The 21,918-nt window shown below is 39.2% G+C and overlaps 1 protein-coding gene across 2 annotated transcripts in view; it reads right to left on the bottom strand.

Moving 5' to 3' along the window:
• Nucleotides 1-21,918, bottom strand: part of Fto (FTO alpha-ketoglutarate dependent dioxygenase) — a 349,466-nt gene that overhangs the window by 189,935 nt on the left and 137,613 nt on the right. For both annotated transcript variants that reach the window (XM_040735285.1, XM_005079155.4), the window contains exon 5: nt 10,343-10,422. In XM_040735285.1, the coding sequence (XP_040591219.1) occupies nt 10,343-10,422 (80 nt within the window). The remainder of the gene's footprint in view (nt 1-10,342; nt 10,423-21,918) is intronic.

The following is a 21,918-nucleotide window of genomic DNA, read 5'->3' as shown; positions in this document are numbered from 1 at the left end:
CCTCACTAGGTCCCACAGGCTGTGGGCTATCTTCACAATGTAGGACTCCTCTCTCTAAATAACATGCACCTTGAGGTGAATGCCAACACCTCATGTATGTGTATACATTCTATATATACACTATATCACGTTAAACTGACTCTTAAATGTAGAAGGAATGTAATAAACAATAATTCAGGAATCACCAGTTAGCAAAAGTGTCAAAGATAACAATTTTTGTCCTGGGTCATAATGCATCAATAGGGGAGAATGGTAGGCAAACTAGACAATTTGTTGCAAAGCACATAAACTAGAACAGCAATAATGTGTGTTTATGTGTGTGTGGGGGGTGTGACATTACAACCTCAAGGCAAAGAATTTCTTCCCTTTTCTACATATAGGAAAAAGCTGCAATCCTTCCTAGGACAGGTTCTAGGAAAACTAAGGGGCTTAGACTGCAAAGCACACTCAAGGCAAAGCTGAGACCTCATTATCAGTGAGGATGGAGACAGCTAGCTCACTGCTCTCTAGGCCTGTGGAAGTGTGAAAGAGGTCAAATGGACACACTCCTTTAAAGGAGCACATGTCGGAAAAGCCAAGGATACAGATGGAGTATGAATTCATTTATTTTGATAATGAAATGATTTCCTAGAATGATAAGAAGACACATATCCTTTGGCTGTCTGAGGAAAATGTGTCCTTAAAATATTTTTCTTTTAATATTTATAATTTAAAACAAGCACATGGGGGACTGGAAAGATGGCTCAGAGGTTAAGAGCACTGGCTGCTCTTCCAGAGGTCCTGAGTTCAAGTCCCAGCAACCACATGATGGCTCACAACCATCTGTAATGAGAGATGGTGCCTTCTTCTGGTGTGCAGGCAGAACACTGTCCACATAATAAATAAATCTTTAAAAAAAAAAGAAAAAGAAAAGCAAGCATGTGGAAAAACCCTTGCAAGCAAGTCTCGTGGTATAGAAACCATCATTGCCTCTTTATGCAACATGGCATAGACAAGCCTGGGAAACACAAAGTTTTTGTGTCCACAACAGAAGCTTGGCTAATATGTATTTTAATATGGTGACTGCAGAGTGCAGAATGCATGAGGGTGGGCAGCACTGAAGAGGGGTGATCCCCTCCTCGCAAAGCGCCCCAGTACCTACTTCTAAGTAGCAACCCCAAGGATGGCATTCTACTTTCATTTCTGCTTCCTAAGTATGGAGTGAGGCCAAGCAAGGGCATGCCCATTTACTCCACCTGAGAACTGGGGTAACCTACACTCTCCGTCAGTGTGGAGCCAACTGATGAACTAAGCCTGCCCAAGCCTAACTTTACTGATGACCACAAAAAAGAAATGAGGGACTTGGTCTTTCTAACTTTACATATAACTGGTATAAAGAACTTAGGAGGGGGCCTGCAATTTTTGAGGTTTTATTCCATTTTTGGTCATAGCTTATTTGAAATCATTACTGAAATTTAATTCACATCATGAAATACAGTTATTCAAAGCAACAATTAGGCATTTTTTCCAGTATATTTTGAGTTGTACCACCGTCTCTACAATTAACTCCAGGATATTCTGTTACTAAACTCTTGCCATTAGTGTCATTTCCACCTGCACTAACTTGCATTGTGCTGAAAGGAAACGATGCTGAAGTCACACACCCACAAACACACATGCGAACATGCACACACGCACACACACACGCACACGCACACACACACCTGCCTATCTTCAGGTCATTAAAAACACTGGCTGAATGTGGTCTTTTGTGTCTGCTTTTTACACTAGTATGTCTCTATGGTTCATCCCTGTTGAAGTGTGCATCCATATTTCAACATTATCCATATTTCAACATTACTTATTGTCCAACAGTAGTCAATTATATGGATATGTGATGAGCATCTATGCTGTGTCCAGTTTTAGGCTATTATGGGCATTCATAAACAAGTTTTCATTTCCCTTGACCATATTTCCAGGTACAGGACTGCTATGCCATCGAGTGCCAGTAGCATTCTGAAATGCCAGACTACACCAAAGTCACTACAGAATTCCTTCCAGCAGAACAGACTGAGACCTTGTCTCTGCATAGCCTTGCCAACATTCATTGCCTTCATTTGACTCTCGCCATCCTAGTGTGTGAGAAAGGTATCTAACTGTAGTTTTTACTGGTAATGCTCTGATGACTAATGTTGATATACATTTTTTTGTTTCTTTCTTTGTTTTGTTTAAGTACTGGGGAGGGAATCAAGCAGATATTTTACCACCAAACCACGCTCTCAGCTATCTTGTGCATTTTTCATGTGTTCTTAGCTATTTTTATACCTTCACTGGCACATGCCTATGTATCTCATTCACCGTGTTAAACAAAATCACTTCTCTTTCGAATTAATGACTATTAAAGACTCTTTTTATATTCTAATTATACTTATTAGATACACAGCTTGTTAATAGTTTCTTCCATTCTGTTTTTACTTTGTTGACACTTCACTTTGAAGTACAAACAATTTTTAACTTTGTGATGAAGTTCTTGCTTTCTATTTCTTTCTTGGGTTATTTATGCTTTAACTGTCATATCTGAAAACCCAAGGCCCATGTGAAGATACGAATCACTTTTTGGTAGGTAATTGTCAGTAAGGTGTCTGAGACAAAGCAAAAGATATAGAAAGGGGTACAGGGAAGGCTGTTAACACACACATGTGTTAACATGTGTGCCTGTTTCCTAGACTGATACATATTATCACTGAAATGGAAACACAAACTTGATAACATGTGGCAGTCTCTATGAAGGCAGAACTAGTTTTTCTAAGGAAAAAAAGAGAGAATATATAACTTTATTATATATATATATATATATGAACTGGCTGAATAACTATTTAAAAAATAATTATATATAAGGTTTAAGTTTATAGAAAACACTCTTGAATCTCCAGAACATTCTGGAAATAAAACTAAAATCAAATAAAAAGAGTCAATAGTAACAGTTCTGCTCACATACAACCAATTTCTCCACACACACACCTCTGTCCCACTAACTGCTAGGAATAACACAGTGCAATTTCCACAAGACAATCTGCTTCCTACTAGTGCAACAGTCAATCATCTTGGGGATGGAGCACAGGTAAATCATAACACAAGTATGTGTGAAGATGAGGCAACCCTGGAAAATGTGAGGGTTGAAAAGGCGAAGTAATTTCTTTTCCCTCTTCTACTGAGAGAAACAAGACTGCATTGCAGTTTGAAAAGCAAGTTTTCCCCATCTTTGACCAGTGGAAACAACAACAAAAGAGGAAATGAAACATTTTAAATAAGATACAAACATTCTGTCACCTGAACCTATGCCTAGTTTTGAGTTTCCATCTCAGCATCAACAGAAGCATGCAATGGTTTTCATTACATACACACAGATAAGGATTCAAAATGACCACTCCCAGTACTGCTGGGTCGATTTCATTAACTCATCAGAGGCATCAAGGATCTGCCTAGCTTTCCCTATTGTCTGTGCTAGATAAGCATCCGTATCAATTCTCTGTTACTGAATTAGCTCCCAAGTTTGATACCCAAATGTACTGTTAGGAGACTGAAGAATTGGAGTTTTGCTGTGGCACTGTGCACATGAGGAGCTCCAAAGACTAAACCCACAAGATGTGCAGAAATATACAACTTCAGGATAACGTTATCAGTACTGAATTCTATCAGTTTTTACTTCAGTAGTCATGTTTTTCTGGAAACAAAGTTTCACTAAAATAGTGATTTTTAAAGATTATTTTTAATTTTTCGATGCTTGCCTACCCAAAATCCTATATACTCAGAATCATGTATAGTAAGACTAGTAGTGTTTATTTTAAAACTAGTCACTAAATATTTTGCACTTATAAACCACAAGTATTCAGCTATATCACAGAAAGGCCAAAACAGCAGTAAACAGTATATAAACAAATTGAGTGTAGCTGTGTTCCAATAAAACTTTATTCATGAGAGGAGCCCACTGGTCCGGTCATTTACTGACTGATAAATATAATACAGAAAGGGCATTTATGTAAATAATATTACAGGTATCCAATTATTAAAATATCATGCAGTTTGAACCAAACCATAGAGAATATAGAATCATAGACTGGTGGTAATTATTTCTTTCTGAATGGTCTCACATATCCCAGGCAGGACCCAAACTTCCTCTGTCACCAAGGATGATCTTGAACTTCCTCTTTTTTTTTGTATTTTTATTTTTAAATTTAAATTAGAAACAAGGTTGCTTCACATGTCAATCCCAGGTCCCTCTCCCTTTTCCTCCCCTGTTCCCACGCCCTCCCACCAGCCCCTCCAATATCCCCTCATTTCCCCAGGGAGGGTGAGGCCCTCCATGGGGGTGTCCATAGTCTGTCATTTCATCCAGGGCAGGGCCTAGACCCTCCCCCAAGAGTCCAGGGTGAAAGTGCATCTCTCATTGTTGGATGGGCATCCAAAGTCCATTTGTATGCCAGGGATAAATACTGATCTACTACCCAAGGCCCAATAGATTGCCTAAGCCTCCTCACTGACACCCACATTCAGGGGCTCTTGATCAGTCCTATGCTGGATTCCCAGCCATCAGTCTGGGATTCAAGAGCTAAACCCTTGTCAGGTCAGCTGTTTCTGGGGGTTAAACCAGCCCAGTCTTAACACCTTTGCTCATCAGTCCTCCCTCTCTATCACTGGGTTCCTTGAGTTAAGCTCAGTGTTTAGCTGTAGGAGTCTGCCTCTTCTTCCATCAGCCATGGATGAAGGTTCTGTTTCCCAGACTCTCTGCCATGGGATTGTAGGCTGGAACTCCCCAGATCTATGTTTAAAATCCATATATGAGAGAGTACACAATGTGTTTGTCTTTTTGTGACTGTGTTACCTCACTCAGGATGGTTTCTTCTAGTGCCATCCATTTGCCTGCAAATTTCAGGATTCCATTGTGTAAGTGTACCACATTTTCTCCATCCACTCTTCAGTTGAGGGGCATCTAGGTTGCTTCCAAGTTCTGGCTATGACAAATAATGCTACTATGAAAATAGTGGAACAGATGTCCTTGTTGGATGAATGGGCATCTTTTGGGTATATGCCTAAGAGTGGAATTGCTGGGTCTTGTGGTAGACTGATTCCCATTTTCGTGAGAAATCTCCATACTGATTTCCAAAGTGGCTGTACGAGTTAGCACTCCCACCAGCAATGTAGGAGTATTCCCCTTTCTCCACAACCTCTCCAGCATATACTGTCATTGGTGTTTTTGATTATAGCCATTCTGACAGGAGTAAGATGGTATCTCAGAGTTGTTTTGATTTGCATTTCCCCATGGCTAGGGATGTTGAGCAGTTTCTCAAGTGCCTCTCAGCCATTTTAGACTCCTCTATTGAGAATTCTCTATTTAGTTCTGTAGCCCACTTTTTAATTGGATCCGTTGGTGTTTTGGAGACTTACTTATTGAATTCTTTGTAAATTTTGGAGATCAGCCCTTGGTCAGATGTGGGGTTAGTGAATATCTTTCCCATCTGTGGTCTGCCTTTTTGTCTTGTTGACTGTGTCCTTTGCCTTACCGAAGCTTCTCAGTTTCAGGAGGTCCCATGTATTAATTGTCGACCTCACTGTCTGTGCTACTAGTGTTATGTTCAGGAAGTGGTCTCCTGTACCAATTCGTTCAAGGGTAACACCCACTTTCTCTTCTAAGTGTTTCAGTGTGGCTGGATTTATGTTGAGGTCTTTGCTCCATTTGGACTTAAGTTTTGTGCATGGCGATAGACATGGATCTATCCGCATTCTCCTACATGCCAGCATCCATTTCTGCCATTTGTTGAAGATGCTGTCTTTTTTCCATTGTACATTTTTAGCTTCTTTGTTGAAGATCAGATGTTCATACATGTATGGGTTAATATCAGGGTGTTCAATTAAATTCCATTGGTCTACTTGTCTATTTTTGTGGGAATACCAAGCTGTTTTCAGGACTACAGCTCTATAATAGAGCTTGAAATCAGAGATGGTGATGCCTCCAGATGTTGCTTTGTTGAATAAGGTTGTTTTGGCTATCCTGGGTCTTTTGATTTTCCATACAAAATTGATTATTGTTCTTTCAAGGTCTGTGAAGAATTGTGCTGAGATTTTAATGGGGATTGCATTGAATCTGTAGATTGCTTTTGGCAGGATTGCCACTTTTACTACATTGATCCTACCTATCCAAGAGCATGGGAGATCTTTCCATTTTTCTGATGTTGTCTTTAATTTCTTTCTTTAAAGACTCAAAGTTCTTGTAACACAAGTCTTTCACTTGTTTAGTTATCATTACCCCAAGGTATTTTATATTGTTTGTGGCAATTGTAAAGGGTGATGTTTCTCTGATTTTTTCTCAGCTCTTTTATTGTCTTTATATAGTAGGGCTACTGATTTTCTTGAGTTGATCTTGTATCCTGCCACTTTGCTGACAGTATTTATCAGCTGTAGGAGTTCCTTGGTAGAGTTTTTTGGATCACTTATGTAAACTATCATATCATCTACAAATAGTGAAAGTTTGACCTCTTGATTTCCAATTTGTATCCCCTTGATCTCCTTTTGTTGTCGTATTACTCTAGCTAGAACTTCAAGTACAATATTGAAAAGGTATGGAAAGAGTGGACAGCCTTGTCTTGTTCCTGATTTTAGCGGAATCGTGTTGAGTTTCTGTCCATTTAGTTTGATGTTGTCGGTTGATTTGCTGTATATAGCTTTTATTAATGTTTAGGTTATCCCAGATCTCTCCAAGACCTTTATCATGAAGGGGTGTTGGATTCTGTCAAAGGCTTTTTCTGCATCTAGTGAGATCATCATGTGACTTTTGTTTCTCAGCTTGTTTATATGGTGGATTACATTGATGGATTTTCATATGTTGAACCATCCATGCATCCCTAGGATGAAACCTACTTGATCGTGGTGAATGATTGTTTTGATGACACAACATACCCAAACCTATGAGACACTTTGAAAGCAATGCTATGAGGGAAGTTCATAACACTAAGTGCCCACATGAAGAAACTGGACAGTTATACTAGAGAATTAACAGCACAGCTGAAAGCTGTAGAACACAAAGAAACAAACTCACCCAGGAGGAGTAGATACCAGGAAATAATCAAACTGAGGGCTGAAATCAATAAAGTAGAAACTAAGAAAATAATACAAAGAATCAATGCAATGAAGAATTGGTTCTTTGAGAACATCAACAAGATAGACAAACCTTTTTCCAAACTTACCAATTGGCAGAGTGTGAACATGCAAATTAAAAAAATCAGAAATGAAAAGGGGGACATAACAATGAATTCTCATTAAGAGAATCATCAGTTCATACTTTGAAAACCTGTACTCCACAAAATTCGAAAATTTAAAGGAAATGGACAATTTTCTGATTAGATAACACTTGCCAAAATTAAATCAAGAACAAATAAGCAATTTAAATAGACCTATAACCCCTAAGGAAATAGAAGCAGTCATCAAAAGTCTCCCAACCAAAAAAAAGCCCAGGTCCAGATGGCCTCAGTGCAGAATTCTACCAAAAATTCAAAGAACAGCTTATACTAATTCTTCTCATAGTATTCTACACAATAGAAGCAGAAGGGTCTTTGCTAAACTCTTGCTACGAGGCTTCAATAATCCTGATACCCAAGCCACACAAAGACACAACTAAGAAAGAGAACTTCAGACCAATATACCTCATGAACATTGATGCAAAATTACTTAATAAAATACTGGCAAGTCAGACCTTGAACTTCTGATCTTCTCGCTTCAACCTCACAATTGCTGGGGTTATAGGCACACACCACATGTTCTGCTTATGGTATGCCTAGTGATCAAAAAACACTGGGGAAGTGCTCTACCCATTCAATTACATTCCTAGCCTGACTTGGGGAAATGTTTTCTTCTGAGAAACCTACTACACACAGTCCCCCTCTTCATTTAAAGTGAATTAATGCTCAAAATATGACCTAAAGCTATAAAAGATACAAGGATAGCTATGGCTAATCTGAGAAAACTAAGTTTAAGGATATTTTTGAAAGTAACTAATAGACAGTATGAAATTGGTCCACATGGAAAAAGGGATCAAAGCTGGAGGGGAGAATACATCCTAACTTTCCAAAGTCATTTCACCATGATGTCTTATGTTCTTTGCTACCTCATATTCTACACTATTCTTGTTCCTATCTGTAAGTATCTTCTGTAGCCTAGGCTGGACTGGAACATGTGGGCTCCTTCCTCAGCATCTAGAATATTGGGATTACAGGCATATACCACCACACTTGTCTTGCAGGCATCTTGAAGACACTAATAAACCACCTGTTCCTGTTTACAACTGGCTAAAAGAATACCTTGAGTGTCAAATAGTTAATGAAAGTCTGCTATATGAGTGAAACAAAATCCTTTCTTCTGAATAGCAGCTCTCACTTAGTAGAAATTTTCATAATCGAGACTTTTATTGTCTCTTGCTTCACGTCCACTCTAGTGAACACAGAGATGAAATAACCTACCACAAGGAGTCTCTAATGTTCCTCTCTCCTCTTCTATTATTTTTCAAGTCACTGTTCTAAAAGACTTATATGCAATAATTCATTGAATACCAAGAATCATATGAATTCAAGAATATTGGTATCCCCATCAATACATATTCCAACCATTTCACTCTTCAGGAGCCACAGGTCCACTGAATACCACACTGTCTACCCTTACAGGTTAGATTATGAAAGATGTGGGTGAGACATGCTTACATAGCACATACTCAAGTGACTGACAAGAACAGGACTCTTGGGAGGATTATATCTAGACAGATGACTACAAAAGGAAACAGAAGCATCCTGTACCACATCAGATGGTCTATAAATATTCCATCTCCTCCCTATTTCTTACCCCCCCTCCTTCTTAACAGAACTTACTTAGAACTAATGACACTTGCCACTGGCATTTACCTTTCAAAGAAACAACTCCAACAATCTAAGCCAAGAATTTGTATGTTTGTATTTATCATTTTTCCCCAGACAAAATAACAGTTGAGTAAAAGAGTTGGGCAGAATGGTTATGTGGGTGGCTCTAATTCCCACACTTGCAGTGCAGGTAAATAAAAGAAATACTGAAACACTCAAAGAATGAGTGAACAGCAGAGAAAAGATTGCAGGAAAGTAAGACAGAATGACTAGTGGGCTCACTGGCATTCTGAAAATATGCCTGCCCTCTCTGCTACACAGCACCATGACATTCAGTCTACCAGGAAAAGGTGTGGTGTTGCCTGACTCGGTGGCCTGACTGGCAGGCTTGCTGGCATTCTGAAAATATGCCTGCCCTCTCTGCTATACAGCACCATGACATTCAGTCTACCAGGAAAAGGCATGGCGTTGCCTGACTCGGTGGCTTTGTGCAGCCTCAGGACTGGCAAGAGGCTGCACTTATAATGCCGTTCTACAAGGTTAATTTCTTCTGGACCACATCCCCACACATATCCTCTGAAGAGTCAAGCTACAAGGCAAAACACAGTCAACAAGCAAGGGTTCTGGGGTTGTTGCTTGGTGAATGCTTAACACGTGAAAAGCCTTGGACTTACTCTAGCAACCTGTAATTGGCTTGTTCATTAATTAAGACTTCGATAGGAAGCCAGTCTATAATCCTTGCCATTACTCCCCTGATCTCTAAAACCCTAGAGTGACTGCTAGACATGTTTCTCATCTTATAGTTTCCATTCTGCTCTCAGCTGATAGGCTGACTACCAGCCATTGCCCAGCCACTGTGCTGGGAACATGATTGGGGACCTCACAAGTTCTCTGACATCGCTGTAAGTTTCTCATAAATTTATATTCATATGTCTACCTGTCCAACCAAAAATTAAGGCAAATGTTGATCTCAGCCATTTGAAAACAAGTAATATATACACAAGCAAACAAATTCACCTCATTTTCTGTGCCCTTGACCATGGCAGGCATGATCACCCATGGAAGTGTAAAGTTATCAGCATATGTAATGACATTTACCTACTTCATGTAATCAAACCCTTGGCAGCAAGATATTGGCTGCCAAGCCTAAGGACATTGGGTTTCATTCCTGGAAACTACATGGTGGAAGGAAGGAACTGACCCCTACAAGATGTCCTCTGACCTACACACACACACACACACACACACACACACTAATACAGACATTTAATAATTGAAATAATCTTATCCTGTACTGTGAATAAATTTGAAAACTGCAGCCACTACAACTCAGAGCTAAAAACATAAGTAAATAAAGACTAAAGACAAATCAGATGAGAGTGATTTTCTGGTTAAGCACTCTTCCAAAGCTCTATGGTAACATTCAGTTAAGTGTGAATCATCACATTTTTATTTTTGCTTACCTCTGCCACTCGGTGGGTGGAACTAAACCGAGGTTGTGAACCAGCCAAAACACAGTGCTGGTGGGTGGCATTGAGATCATCTGCAGGAAAAATGAAAAAAAAATGTTTATTAATTACTACACACTAGTCACTAAAACACAAAGTAAACAGTAAATGTGTTATCCAGGGAACAACAATCACCAAGGAATTAACACCTTATATTATGTAAACCGGTCTTTGTAAATAGGATGACCACAGAAATATTACATGTATATGTATAAAATGAATCATTCAAACCAGGAAAGTTGCATAAGTGTACGTATATAGGTTTCATAAGTAAATCACCCACATGAAGATGCTATCAATAATATTCCAGGACTACCCTTGGCAAGCATGTCATATGGCCTCTATGACATCTGTTTTATGATGCTCATCTACTACCATGTTTTCTATCTGTAGACTGAGCCTTCCTCTTTCACAGTTATAATTATATCTTTAACAGAAACCAGAATCCTTTTCAATTAATTGGAAATAAAAATCTTTTATTCCAAGTTCATCTTTTTCTATCTACTTAAAGTGTTCATTTTGCCCTGACAATTAACCAATCAAGCACGCTGGGCTCTTGAACCAAAAACTCAAGCCTGAGGACCCTGACTCAAAAGGACAAAGGGGTGGTGCCCCATTAGTTGAAGAACACTCCTAAAACTACAAGCACAAAGAGACAAATCAACACCCAGGTTTCTGTGTAGTCTAAATACTAATGCTATTGCCAAACAAAGTCTGTATCACATTCACTTAGGGCATTGAATCAATTATTACAGAGATACGACAAGAATTGAACAGTAGATGCCTCTACCAGCTATTGTGACAAACAATGACATTAACTAAGATCACTCAGGTTGCCTCTAAACATAGAAAGGAAACACAAAAGGACAAAAGGAAGGCTTCAGCTCTCTGATAGCATGAAGTAGCAGGACTAATCCACAGAAGACTTCAGCTCCCTGAAGTAACAGTAACAGGGCTTACCCACTGCTTTTAGCAATTAAATGCTTTTAAACAATCAAAAGTAACAAAGCAAAACAGGGAATCAAAGGTTTCCAACACAGGGAAACAGATCCCAAGAGAGAAAAGAAACAACACAGGAAGGTTTGCAACTGCCCTAAGTTACTGTCTAGAAAGGGGTTCAAAGACAGAGTGGGGAAGGGAAGTGAATGGAAAGGACAGAGATTAGAGGGGGAATGTTAAGGCAGCAAGAGTCCTAAAATGTACTAGATTGGGGGTGGGGGTTGGAGAAGAACGTGCTGCAGTCATTGGCTAAGCACTGAACTGTGTATGTGTGAGTGAAACCCCCAAGAGATGAAAAAGAAGCATCAGAGAGCAGCAGCCTGAGCAAACCCCGTGCTTCACTCCTGACCACAAAAAGAGTGGTCTCGGAGAGGGAAGGCTCCTAGGACAAGGTACTAGGCAATCCATAGGAAAAGTCACCTTAGTAACAAAGTATACTGTGCCAGAAGGATTGTTAGAGATATACCCAGTCTAGCTGAAGCTAAGTCTCTACAGAATTTAATTCATTTAAGTATATTAATTATCCACTAAAGTATAACTTAGCATTATTTAAAAGAATGTAACAAAATAGACATATATCAAATACCATATACTCTAGTACTCATCGAAAAAATAACAGGAGAAACTCTATATCTACACATGACATGTACAGATCTTTCTTTTATGTACATAAACTTTAATCTTATACACATAAACAGAAGCTTCTGAATATTATATATGTAGTACCTGAAAATTTAAAGGCCACAAAATCAGACTAAAGAAAATTTAAGGCTGTATAGAAGAAAAAAATGAGTGAACAAAAACACATGAAAAAAGAAACTCTCAGTGGGCACTGGAAGCACACGCCTTTAATTCCAGCAATCCGGAGGCAGAGACAGGCGGATCTCTGTGAGTTCGAGGCCAACCTGGTGTACAGAGCAAGTTACAGGATAGCCAGGGCTGTTACACAGAGAAACCTGGTTTTGAAAAACAAAACCAAAACAAAAGAAAAAAAAATGAAAGAAAAAAAACTCCAAAATAAAGGAAAGGTTTTAAAGTTTAAAACACATCAACACTGGACAGCACAAAAATCCCCCAAAACCAAGACTGAATCATAAGGTACATACCATTTCCCCTCTGCACACTTTATTACTGAAGACCTGTTTAATGTAACTCCATTTACCAGAAATATCATGTTATCCATCAAGGAAAAAAATTCTAAAAGTATAGCTTGAAAGAATAAATGAAGTAAGGATCATCGTCAAAGAGGGAGCAGTTTTAGGTGACATGAGCTAGGTAGATAAGAGGAAATCATAAGTAAATCAACAATACCAAGACCTGAAAGTATAATCTGCTACCATTTGGCTAAGGGCAGATAATGTCCTCAAGGATTACTTATCTTGTAACATGTCAGAGTTTCTTTCCTTTGTAAGGCTGAATAATATTCTATTGTATGCATATGCCACAGTCTGCTTAGCTATTCATTAGCTGATGGGCACTTGGCTCACTTCCATTTTCTGCGATTGTGAATGGCAGTGGTGTGACCACTGGTGTACAGATATTTCTTTGGGAGTACTGATTTCAATGCATTTGGTATATTCTTAGAAGTGGGATTCCTGGGCTGCATAGTGATTCTGTTTTATACTTGAGAAAATGTCACCCAGTCTTCCATACAGCCTTCCACAGTTGACACTTCTATCATTAGCACACGAGCTTTCCAGTTTCTCCATTGCCCTACCAACACTTGCCAATTTCTGTTTTTCTTTTTTATCACAGCAATATCAACTGGGTATGAAGCAATACAGGGCTTTTGATGTACATTTCCCAGTGAGTCGTCTTTTCAGAACAAAATTAAATAACCTGGTAAAATCAAAATTGATCATAGACCTAAATGTCTGAAGTCAAATAAAAAATTCTCAAACTATAAGGAAAAATATTTGTGACTTTCCAAAGACAGTATGACTACTTCTCAGCTATTCTAATGAAGATGTATCCGCAGGAACAGAAAGCAGGTCAGCAACTTCACAGGGGATCAAAGTACCAAATCCTGGCACCTCGGACCATCCATGACAAAGGATTTAAAGACACAACAACTGTAGTCACACGTTGTTGGAAAAGGAAATGTATCAATTCAGATGCTACAATGCATAGTGTCCCAACTCAGGAGGAGGGAAAATTCTGAGAACTTGAGAAATTCACAATTCAGAAACACAAGATCCCTAAAAGACCAAAATGGAATCATTAAGATAGACCATTTCCCTCTCCCTATTCCTCACCACCTTACTAAAAGCCTATTTAATGCAGTTCTATTCACCTGGGATATTATGCTACACATCATGGAAAATATGAAAAGGCATTCTAAAAGGCAAAGAGCTGAGCTTGAAAGAATGAGCAAACATCATAACCAGTCAGATATGACAAGAATGTTAAAATTATCAGACCATTAATTTTTAAAAACTGTGGTTAATATACTAAGGATCTAAAGGGAAAAGCAGACAACATACAAGAGCAGATGGAGAACTTGAGCCAAGGGTGGGGATTCTAATCATCAAAGAGAAATGCTCGAGATCAAAACCCTACCAGAAGTGCTGAGCATTTCTGATGGGCTCATTAGCAAACAGGACATGACAGAGGAAAGATCTCAAAGCTGAAGATATGTTAATAGAGACTTCCCAAACTGAAAATCAAAGAGGAAAAAAAAAAAGACTAGAAAAAGTAGGCTGTGGAAGAACTATGACACAGCTATAAAAGGTATAATATATGTATAATGGGAATACCAGAAGGGAAATACTGAAAGGAATGGGAGAAAACTACAAGCAATGATGAGTAAAAATTGCAATAAGTCACCATGACATGCCAATCCACAGAAGCTCAGAAAACATCAAGGCAGGTTAAGTGTCAATAACAAAACAGAATCCCATACTTGCTGAGATACTACTCATTGTTTTGTTTTGTTTTATTATGCTGGAACTGAACCCGGGGCCTACTAAGCAATGTACTTCACCACTGGACTACACCTCTACCCTGGTGTATCACGTTCAAAATTCAGGAAATCAAAGACAAAAAAATTTTTTGAATGAATACAGAAGGGAAAACAACTAATCTCTTTAGGAACAAAGATAAAAAAGACAACTGATTTCTCCACAGAATCTGTGAAGAAAGAAATGTGGGAGCTAAGAACTTAGCATTGCCAGTGAAAGGAGGACAGCTTAGGGTTCTGCCACATGAGAGTACCCTTCAAAGGCAAAGGAGAAACACAGACCTCTTCAGACGAAGAAAATCAAAATAATTGTTTAGACTCACATTTCAAAACAGACCTCTCAGAAAGAAGAGGCAAATATTAAAAGCTACTGTCTTTACCCTTGTTTTCAACTCGTCATGTGTGTCTATGTGGACTGCAATAAATGACAGAAAGGGTTAAATGATGAGGCGAGGAATCAGAAATACCTTGCTATTCTAGTGTATCTCAGCGATTACTCTGCAGCAGAATGCTTTTTACAAGCAGAGCTGGATTAGCTGCAAACATAGTTTACAAACTCCAGGGCACTGCTTAAGACACAGGAAGAGAAAAAGCACCGGTGATATGTAAAACAGAAAACAAAACAGAATCATATAAAATATTCAAAACCAGAAAGGGCAGAAACGGAAGGGAATAAGAAAGAAAGCAGCACATACCTACAGTTACTATGTCAACTAGATCAGTAATCAGTCATCTAAATATACCTGTAGCTTTCAAAGGACCTGGGACAATTCAGGTTGTTGCTGCAGGGGGAGGGTACTAAGGATTAGTGAGGGAGGGTCACCTTCTAGGATCACACTGGAAATGACACAGGTGTGGTCCTACCCCAGCTATAAAAGCTATACAAGAAAACCATCAGCATACTGGTTCCAGTTTCAGCTTCTTCCTGACTCTAGGATTTGGACAATTAATCTTCACTTTTTCCATAGTGGCCTCTCTGGGAAAACTACAAACTCAATACTTCCAAATTCATAGTCATCAAATACTTGAGAAGGAGAAAAGGCAAGAAGGAGAAAAGGCTTGGAGTTTTTGATCCATGTGATGTTCCAGGCTGACTACAAGATGTGTTTGCTTGTATGTATGCTGCTATCCCCAAGGTGGTAGGTCTGCTTCTTGGATATGAAACTTGAAAATAGTTTCTGAATTTTATTGAAAAAGTTGAGATCGTCAAAGTTCAAAGGAAAAGCCCAACTAAATGTTGTCAGTAAGAAACACAGTCTAAGTAAAAACCACAGTTAAGTAAAAGACTGGAGAAGAGTATACCATACTACATTAATCAAGAGGAAGCCAGTAAGAAAGAAGGGCACAGGACAGCTAGGGCTCTGGATTATCAGTGGGGACTCTTACGACAAGTCACCTTGTGGTGTCTCTATTTGTTCTGCATGTGGTTTCACCAAACGCAGAGCTGAACATCTCTGTGGCTGCAAAGCTCTAAGTGAGCAAATAGAAATTTAAGTGGAGAAATAAGTCATAATAAACATACTGAATAATGCATAGTATCAAAAAGAAAGCTAACATGGTTATTTTAATATCAAAGAGCAGGCTTCGGGGAGGACACAGAACCATAAACCCTTTGGCTCTCTGAGAAAACATACAAATCCTTCATGTATACCCACCTATCAGTAGAACTTCAAAAATGCAAGAAAATCTGATAGAACTGTGAGGATTCTAGTTAGACATTTAAAAATTCCTCTGTCAAAAATGGAAACATACAGCAGATAGAAAATCATTGAAGAAATAACTGAGCTCAACAACATCATTAGTCAACCGAATACAGCAGACATCAAGAGTGCTTTATCCAACAACAGATAGACATTCCTACTAAGCTCAGATGAAACGGACTCCAGGGGAGACCACATTCTGGACCATCTTGTATGCATTTCTACATTTAAAACAATAGAACTATGCCATATCTGCCCTTAGACCACAATGGAATTCATAGCAGTGGCAAATGATTAACAGAACAACAGCTAGAAAAATTCCCAAGCATGTAGAGATAGAAAAATATACTTCTATACAATACAAGTCACAGAAAAAAATCAAGAAAAATTATAAAAGATTATGAATTAAATGAAAATAAAATCCTATTGATATTTCATGTAATTTTGAAAAACTATTTCAGAGGGTCAACTAAGAGGAGGAAGATAAATTATGAGACCATAGTAGGTTGGGTTGGCACCATCATTTTAAGGCCTAAAGCAAGGCATAAATACTTTGATAAAGAGGAATAGTGGAGGAAGGTGTTCTCTTCATTGTGGCCATGGAACAGAAAGAAACAGAAAGGGACCAGGGCCAGGCATCCCCTCCAATGATAACGTTCATTCCTCCCTCCAGTCCCCACCTTGTGACCTACATTTCCAAACAGGTCCTACTTTCCACTAAGTAGTTAGATATGAATTCACCTATAGATTAACCGTGGCTGTTTGCATCATCATAAGTGAGTCAGCAGCAGCATCTCTGGGACCAAGCCTTTACATATCAGGCTGTGAGGAAAGCACTTCCTACACGCACCACAGCAAGTCCCAGGAACATGCTGAATTCACGGTAAACTTCTTGGAGAAAATGTCCTTGGCAGCAAATGCATATGTTTAAAAGGAAGGAAGCGCTGAAACCCATAGCCTGAGCTTCCATTTCAGAAAACTGGAAAAAGGAGAGGAAACTGCTCCAGCACAAATGCAGGAAAACAAGTAAAAAGATAAATTAGTGAAATAAAAATAGAAAATGGGAATATGTTCAAAGTACAATATATTATTGTATGAAAATATCCTTACATAAAAATACACCTGAGAATGAATATGTACAAAGGAAAACATTAAATTATACTTAAAAAGTAAAAAGGGAAACCAATAGAATCTATGAATCCAAAAGCTGCTTCAGTCAAAACACAAAGCAAATAAGACTCTAGATAGCTGAGAAAAAATAGAACAAAATACAAATTACTAATATCAGAAATTAATGACTTGACAAAACTACAGATGCCATGGGGATTAAAAAATAATACAGGAATGCCACAACTATTTCTACCCCTAAACCTGACAATCTAGGTTAACGAGACTACTTTCTTAAAAAGCATAAAATGCTAAATTTCACATATGAATCAATAATATAAATACACAATATAAGTAGTCCCATTTCTATTAACTGAATAGATAATTAATAACCTCCAAAATCAAAAGAAATGTATACAAACAATATTAACATTTTATCCCATCAGACATTGATGGGAGAAATTTTAGGCAGCCTTTAAGGAGGTGAAATTATGGGCACTCATTCAATGAGGTCCTTAATGCCAAACACATAAAACAGTATAAGACAACCAAAGCCTAAATTCTCATTAGCCTAGGGGCAACTCCTTGAAAAAAAATCTTAGCAAATTGAATTCAACAGTGAATTAAAGGAATTATTCATCATGACCACGTGAGATGGAAGACAGGTTCAACATCTGAAAATCGCTTGATGTAATCCAGCTAATCAAAAAGCTAAAGAAATGTGTGATCAAACCAACAGATACAGGGAACAACCTGATAGAATCTAACATCCCTTCATGATGAAAAATGGTCAGGAAGCCAGAAAGAGAGAATTTCCCATAGAGAATACAACTCCTAACCCAACCCCAAAACCCCACAGCTGATACTTAATGGCAGGATACTAAAGTAACAACCTAAGTTCCTTTGCTCTTACCACTTCTTGTAACATAAGACATGTTCCCGCTATGAATGATACAATTAAAGGATCTGAAAGATACACAGATTTGGAAAAAAGGAAAACCATCTTTGTTCACATCTGACAGGACTGTCAACAGAAAAACAAAAGAATACACACACACAAAATATGCAAACAAAATAACAACAAAAGCCACCCACACCTAAAAAGCAAATAGACGTTGTAATCAGGCTGCACAATACAAGATTAAAATTAAAAATCACCTTCTATTCAGTAACACTGAAATGAGAAATTGATAATATGATTTATATTGGAGTATATTTAATTAAATAAGATATAATTCCAAAATATGTATTCAACCTTGGACTGGGGGCTTATCTCAGTGGCAAAACACTTGTCTAGCATGCATGAACTCAGAATTGGACCCTTAGCACTGCAAAGTATAGTAACTAGGAGATCTATATGAGGAAAGCCATGATAGTGGAGGAGTTAACAGACCAAGCATGTGCAAAGCTGTCCCAGGTTCATGGGACTGAAATCCAACACTGTCAAGATATCATCTATGCTCAGCCTGTTCTATACATTCAGCACTAGCCCAGTGAAAATACCAGCAAGATAACTACTTCTAAGGTTTAAGTGGAACTAGGAAAAGCCCAGAAAATCTAACACAGTACTGAGGAAAAAGTAATTCTAAGGAATAGCATGACTTCACACAAGGATTATACTTTAAAGCTACATCATTGAGACACTGTAATAGTGCTGGGCACATACACATATCAATGAAACAGAAGTGGATCCCAAAACAGATCCACATAAATGAAACCAACTGGTCACTGACAAGGAAGTATAGGAATTTATAAAGTGGAGCAATGAGTCTTTCCAACAAATGCTTCTGGGACAACTGGATGCTTATACCCACATAGAAACATACATGTTATGGGAATTTTATCCATGGTGGCTAAAACCTGGCCCCGAGAGAGGTGTCCCTCAGTAGGTGAATGGATTGACTGTGACACACTCAACAGTGGAATAATATTCAGCACTAATCAGCTTTCAAACTAGAAAACAAAGACATAGGAACCTTAGGTACACAGTACTAATGCCAGAAGGTAAACTGAAAGGGCTGCCCACTGTAAGATTTCACCTCTGTGGCATTCTGGAGGAGACAGAACTATAGAGACAACAAAAAAGTACAAAGGTTTTCAAGATCTTAGAGAGGAGAGATGGATAACAAGGCACTGTAACTATTTATTCTTATATGATACTACAGTTCTAACTATAATTCATTATGTATTTTTCAAAACTCAAGGAAACTACATGAAAAGCAAACCCTAATGCAAACTATAAACTCTGGGAGACGGTGACATGTCAATCCAAGTCCTCTGATTGTGTAAGTACAGCACTGCAGTGTGGGGTGTTGCTAATGAAGAAGAACGTGCATACATGGGGCAGGAGTCAGTAGAAACATTTCTGCAGCTTTGTTATGAATCTGAAACTGTCCTAAAACCATAAAATCACTAAAAGAGATGACAGACTGACATATGGACAGACAGACGTAGGTGGAACCTCATCGTCAAACTGACTGGATGAAGAATCACCTAGGAGAATGAGGCACATTTCTAGGTGTGTCTGTGAGGACAGGTCAGAGAGGAATGATTAATTGAAGGGAAAGACTGGTGTTGAATGTAGGTGGCAGTGGGCTAGCAATCTGAATGGAGTAAGATGGGGAAAGGGAGAAAGCGAGTGAGCAGAACACGGGCGTTCATTTCTTTCTGCTTCCTTGTCCACCAAGATGAGAGAAATCTCAGCCAAACCTCTAACATCACGAGCATTATAACACACCCCCACAGTGGGCTGCACCTTCAAATGACAATAACCCTTCCAGTCTTAAGTAATCACCAACAGTGATCAGAAAAGTAACAACGCGTGCACAATGGACACAAATGCGGAGCGAGGGCAGGATGCAAGGGCAGGATGCTGGGTGTCTATCTCTAGCACTCTCCATGTTCCCAGGTCTCCCACTGATCCAGACGCTCACCTTTCCAGTGAGATTGGCTGGCTCAAGCTCTTGGGATCTGCTGCCTCTATTCCTGTGATGATTATTCTTGGTCGTCAAACTGACTACAACTAGAATCACCTAAGACCCAAGCAGCTGGGTACACCTGTGAGAAATCTGTCTCATAATTAAGTCATTCAAAGTGAGAAGACCCACTTGTATCTGAGTCTTTTGAGGTGGGGAGATCCACCTTTAACTGGGCCACACCTTCTCCTGGTGGCCCATATAAAGGCCATGGAAGAAAGAAAGAAGCTTGCTGTCTTTGATCTCTCTCTCTCTCTCTCTCTCTCTCTCTCTCTCTCTCTCTCTCTCTCTCTCTCTCTCTCTCTCTCTCTCTCTCTCTCTCTCTGCAACTACATTCCTTCCCTGGTATTAGAGCCTGCTTCTTCAGGATTCCAGAATATAGTGAAGACCACCTGAGACATCCAGCCTTGTGGACTGAACAACTGTTGGATTCTTGGACTTTTTGTTGATAGATAGCCATTTCTGAATCAGCTAACCACGGCCTATAAGCCGTTCTAATAAATCCCACACATATGATAGGACTGACAGAATATATTCATTCTATCAGTCATGTTCCTCTAGAGAACTCTGACTAATACAGTTTTCCAATACTAAAGTTACAGGCACAGGCAACCATACTTAATATTTGAGCTGAAGGATTTAAACTCAGAATCCTCATGCCTGCAGAGTACGAACACTTATCCAATGGGCCATCTCTTCAGCTCTGAAAACTGTGAGACTGCCCGATTCATCATCTTGATGTTACTAATATGTAGGCATTTAAGTACATAAAGCTATCCTTCCATGTTTGAGTAACAAAGAAAGACCTTTACATGTGGTACTTAATTTACAAACAAGAGGAGCAACTACTAAGCATCTAGCCTTAGCCTAGGCACAGAGAACAAAGCAAAACAGCTGTTTTAGTAGAGGTTATGTTCTGACAAAGAAGATGCAGGATGAACATTTAATAAGCAAACAATTCAAGCTTTAAGAATTTGTGGGATGCTTGCAAACAATGTACTACACTATACAGAACATCTACCACACTAAAGCTTGAATCTGAAGGATGAGCCAGCAATGCCAAGGTCTCAGGCAGGGAAAATGACTAGGGTCACGGCCCTGAAATGGAAATGGCTTTGGTGTACTTGAGAAAAAAGGCCAGTTGGCTGTCACATAGTGAGAAAGGCACAGGGAAGTTGGACAGAATTTTAACAGTCTCTGCCAGGCAATGATAAGGATGTAGAGTTTGAGTGTTAAGTGTCCTCCACAGGCTCACATGCTTGAACACTGGTTATGGTGCTAGTTTGGAAAGACAAAGGTCCTCTAGGAGGCAGAGACTTAATAGAGGAAATGGGTCACAGGAAGCAGCCTCTCAGGTTCGACAGTCTGGCCCCACTTCCTAAGTGGGGTCAGCTTCCCATATGGAACCCATGTGATCAGGCACCTCAAGCTCCTGCTGACATGCCATCCTCTAGTGAACTGTATTCTCAAACTGTGGGACAAAATAAACCCTTCTCCCTTAAGTTTCTTCTTGTCTGGTGTGTGTTGCAGCAAGAAGGAAAGTGACTAAGGAGTGACGGGGTGGGAGAGATGACTTGTCAGGGAGGACCTGAGCATGAAGACGTCAGTGTGGATCTCCAGCACCATGTAAAAGCAATGCCGAGCACCACACATCGGGTGCTATGTGGATGGGGACAGGTATATTCTTGGCATTCACAGGCCAGCTAGCCATCAACTGTTGTGTTCCTATAATCTCAAAAACTACCAGGAGGAGAGAGATTGAGGAAGACACCCAACACCAATCTCTGGCCT

The sequence above is a fragment of the Mesocricetus auratus genome, unplaced genomic scaffold (assembly GCF_017639785.1).
Source record: "Mesocricetus auratus isolate SY011 unplaced genomic scaffold, BCM_Maur_2.0 Super-Scaffold_100045, whole genome shotgun sequence".
NCBI classification, from domain to species: Eukaryota; Metazoa; Chordata; class Mammalia; order Rodentia; family Cricetidae; genus Mesocricetus; species Mesocricetus auratus.
The sequence above is the reverse complement of the archived record's forward strand: the minus strand, read 5'-3'. Positions and strand labels throughout refer to the sequence as shown.